The 4,407-nt window shown below is 43.3% G+C and overlaps 1 protein-coding gene across 1 annotated transcript; it reads right to left on the bottom strand.

Moving 5' to 3' along the window:
- Positions 1–315: 315 nt before the first annotated feature.
- LOC127530495 (tyrosinase-like) lies at positions 316–3,921 on the bottom strand. The gene is given in 4 exon segments (XM_051937324.1): positions 316–446; positions 449–520; positions 522–629; positions 3,024–3,921. Coding segments are annotated over 4 exon segments (1,062 nt in total). The 5' UTR covers positions 3,846–3,921; the 3' UTR covers positions 316–386.
- Positions 3,922–4,407: the final 486 nt, after the last annotated feature.

Raw genomic sequence — 4,407 nt, 5'->3', positions numbered from 1 at the left:
TTTATATTTGGACAGCTCTGTGTTGATTTTCATCCTTCTATAAATAGAAAATTGCTGTTTAGTTACGTGTCATTTAGCTTGTGCTGAATTTTTAATGCATACCCAGACAGCAATTATGCATTTGCAAGAGCAAAATGAGATTTGCACAATATTAGTTTTGAGAAAATGATTCATTGTTTGTCTGTTTCACAAATGTAACTTTCTCTGCATACTTAAAACAGCAATTTAAAGCTCACTAATTTAAGTTTCAAAAACTGTTAACATAAAGAGCAACCTACACATCCTGCACATTATGGGGTAGAGACAGACAGAGCAGCTTTTTAACACCGTGAGAGTGAAGAGCAGCAGTGCGGTGTGGGAATCACAGTGTGTTTGCGTTTGTGTGCCTATGTGGCCGGGCTTATCTGACCTTCCAGAGTGTTCCTGAAGCTCATGTTGGCAGTGGCGGCTCCATTGCTCCGGTGTCATAGTTGGTCAAACTCAGAGTGAAATCCACCTCTGCTGAAGTTGGTAATCGTTCAAACCAGGTTACGATCGTGGTTTCCAGGGTTACGACGCACCGGGCCTTCGTCAGTGGAGTCACACAGCACACCTCTGATGTTGTAGTTTTCAGGCTGGGAGCACAGAACCTGTAGACGGAGAGAGATCAAGTCATATGTGGCACACATGAGCATGAAAGTGACAGCATAAATCCCAGCAGTAAAGAAAACTGGTCGCTTCCAGAGAAAGGCTGGCAGCGAACCCACCCTGGTAACAAACTGTTTGTGCCTCTGCCCTCAGGAAGGAGGTACAAGTCTACGAGAACTCGAACCATCAGACTGAAGGACAGCTTCTTCCCTAGAACCATAACTCTGTGAAACCTCACACACTCACTTTAAAAGCTTGAGACAAGATGGAACTGAAACTGCATCTTTGCACTGCTGCACTTTAATCAGTCTGTTGCATACACACGTGGACGAAATTGTTGGTACCCCTCAGTTAAAGAAGGAAAAACCCACAATTCTCACTGAAATCACTTGAAACTCACAAAAGTAACAATAAATAAAAATTTATTGAAAATTAAATAATCAAAATCAGCCATCACTTTTGAATTGTTGATTAACATAATTATTTTAAAAAAACAAACTAATGAAATAGGGCTGGACAAAAATGATGGTACCCATAACTTAATATTTTGTTGCACAACCTTTTGAGGCAATCACTGCAATTAAACGATTTCTGTATTTGTCAATGAGCGTTCTGCAGCTGTCAACAGGTATTTTGGCCCACTCCTCATGAGCAAACGGCTCCAGTTGTCTCAGGTTTGATGGGTGTCTTCTCCAAATGGCATGTTTCAGCTCCTTCCACATATGTTCAATGGGATTCAGATCTGGGCTCATAGAAGGCCACTTTAGAATAGTCCAACGCTTTTCTCTCAGCCATTCTTGGGTGTTTTTGGCTGTGTGTTTTGGATCGTTGTCCTGTTGGAAGACCCATGACCTGCGACTGAGACCAAGCTTTCTGACACTAGGCAGCACATTTCTCTCCAGAATGCCTTGATAGTCTTCAGATTTCATCGTACCTTGCACACTTTCAAGACACCCTGTGCCAGATGCAGCAAAGCAGCCCCAAAACATTACTGAGCCTCCTCCATGTTTCACCGTAGGGACAGTGTTCTTTTCTTCGTATGCTTGGTTTTTGAGTCTGTGAACATAGAGTTGATGTGCCTTACCAAAAGCTCCAGTTTGGTCTCATCTGTCCAAAGGACATTCTCCCAGAAGCTTTGTGGCTTGTCAACATGCATTTTTGCAAATTCCAGTCTGGCTTTTTTATGAGTTTTTTCAGCAGTGGCGTCCTCCTTGGTCGTCTCCCATGAAGTCCACTTTGGCTCAAACAACGACGAATGGTGCGATCTGACACTGATGTACCTTGGCCTTGGAGTTCACCTTTAATTTCTTTGGAGGTTGCTCTGGGCTCTTTGGATACAATTCGAACGATTCGTCTCTTCAATTTGTCATCAATTTTCCTCTTGCGGCCACGTCCAGGGAGGTTGGCTACTGTCCCGTGGGTCTTGAACTTCTGAATAATATGAGCCACTGTTGTCACAGGAACTTCAAGCTGTTTAGAGATGGTCTTATAGCCTTTACCTTTAAGATGTTTGTCTATCATTTTTTTTCGGATGTCCTGGGACAATTCTCTCCTTCGCTTTCTGTTGTCCATGTTCAGTGTGGTACACACCTTTTCACCAAACAGCAGGGTGACTACTTGTCTCCCTTTAAATAGGCAGACTGACTGATTATGAGTTTGGAAACACCTGTGATGTCAATTAAATGACACACCTGAGTTAATCATGTCACTCTGGTCAAATAGTTTTCAATCTTTTATAGAGGTACCATCATTTTTGTCCAGGCCTGTTTCATTAGTTTGTTTTTTTAAATAATTATGTTAATCAACAATTCAAAAGTAATGGCTGTTTTTGATTATTTAATTTTCAATAAATTTTTATTTATTGTTACTTTTGTGAGTTTCAAGTGATTTCAGTGAGAATTGTGGGTTTTTCCTTCTTTAACTGAGGGGTACCAACAATTTTGTCTACGTGTGTATTTTCTTACTTTTAATGTATTTTACTATTTTTAATGGACTGTATATTTTGTAGTCCACATCTTTCAATGTTGACAAAAATAAATTTGTGACTGGTGAAAACTAATTGCACGATGACAATATGATTCTTGAAGTATCTACTGTCATCTTGATCAGATATTTTCACTTAATATGCAAATGTACTTACACTATTCATTCATTCATTCATTCATTTAGAATCAGGATCTACAGGTGATGATTTGAAACCACATGTATTCAAACAGCTTTGTGATCTCAATCTGTAAAGGTCATAGGTCACATTTCAAGACTATCCTTCCATATTTTAAGTGAAAAGTAATCTTACTCATAAATAGATAATAGGTTTAGCCACTATAAAGAAGAAGAAAGGATGAAAAGCAGTAAAGAAAATGAGAGACCCAAGGGTGCTCCTTGTGTTTGTTTACCCTCCAGGAGGAGAAGACCGAGCCGGGACTCAGAAGTGAGGGATCCTGCGGGTTTCTGCCACCCATCAGGTCGTCCGTGCACACATCACAGGCCTGGGCATCCCTCCAGTCCCAGTAGGGGATGGTGAAGCTCATGTCCCCGGTCAGCTTCCTGATCTCATGCTCCCAGTGCAGCAGGTACACTCGGTGCCAGGGGAGGAACGCGGGCGCCCAGTGCGCAAAGTCCACATCGGTCCACACGTTCCCCGGTCCTCCAAGCAGCGCGTTACGAGACACGTAGTAATGCATCCACACAAACACATCATACAAGGACACATCTGCAAACATCGGGTTCGTGCCGTTCCCCATCTCACTGTAGGTCCCCGTGGCCACGACGTAGTCCCTGCTGATGGTCTGCTTGGCCAAGTTCAGGTAGGAAACCAGTCTGATTCTCTCGGATCGGGACAGGTGGAAGATGTTCCTCCTCAGAGACTCTCTCCTCTCGTTACAGTTCTGCCCAAAGTAGCCAAACTGACAGTCGGCACAGTTGAACCCCATGAAGTTTCCTGCGCACTGGCACGTCCGGTTGTAGAACACCAGGGGCCACCTCTCTCTGTCATCCAGGCCGGAGAAGGGGTACTGCGCTCCGTCGGGCCGATCCGAGACCTCCACATCAGCGCAGAAGCCGCGGCCTGATCTGGCTCCGCAGGCCGAGCCGTCTCCTTCCCAAGGCGGGCAGCATTCCTTGGTGCGCAGGGCCTCCTGGGTTGAGCACAGCCGGGGAAACTGCTGATGGCTGGGTACAAAACAAAAGAAGAAACCAAATATTACCAGTGGCCACATCACAGCGAGGTTTTACTGCAGCCACCGTGAAATGAACCAAAAACGCACAAAGTGGGAAAGTACAAGTGACGAAATCTCAGCTGAAAATTTATTCACACACACACACACACCCAATCCCCCCACCTCCCTAAGTTGTGGCAGTCACATGCTGCATAACCTCCGACTTAAGCTCACTTGATGAAGTGGGGGGGCAATTACCCTGAAAGAATAGCCCGCATTCCAAGAATGCAGCCAGACTCCTTATAGGAAAAAAAACAAAAACAAAAATACTTAAGATGTATTTATGAAATAGGATTGGTAGCATTTGTGAAGCTTAATGGGGCTCTGAAATTTGAATATAGACATGTCCACCCTATAATCATGTCATATTAGAACCAAAAACCATGACACAGTAACATATGTCACATTTCCTTCAGGTATTAGAATTAAGGGTCACAATGTACTGCGGATAAAGCCCATATTGTATAAATTTCACAGTGATTTCCAAGTAATGAGCAAAGAACTCATGATCTCTCTCCACGCATAAAGACAAAGAAAGTAAAAAAAAGTGTTTTTCTTGCCA

Source organism: Acanthochromis polyacanthus, chromosome 17 (assembly GCF_021347895.1).
Source record: "Acanthochromis polyacanthus isolate Apoly-LR-REF ecotype Palm Island chromosome 17, KAUST_Apoly_ChrSc, whole genome shotgun sequence".
NCBI lineage: Eukaryota > Metazoa > Chordata > Actinopteri > Pomacentridae > Acanthochromis > Acanthochromis polyacanthus.
The sequence above is the reverse complement of the archived record's forward strand: the minus strand, read 5'-3'. Positions and strand labels throughout refer to the sequence as shown.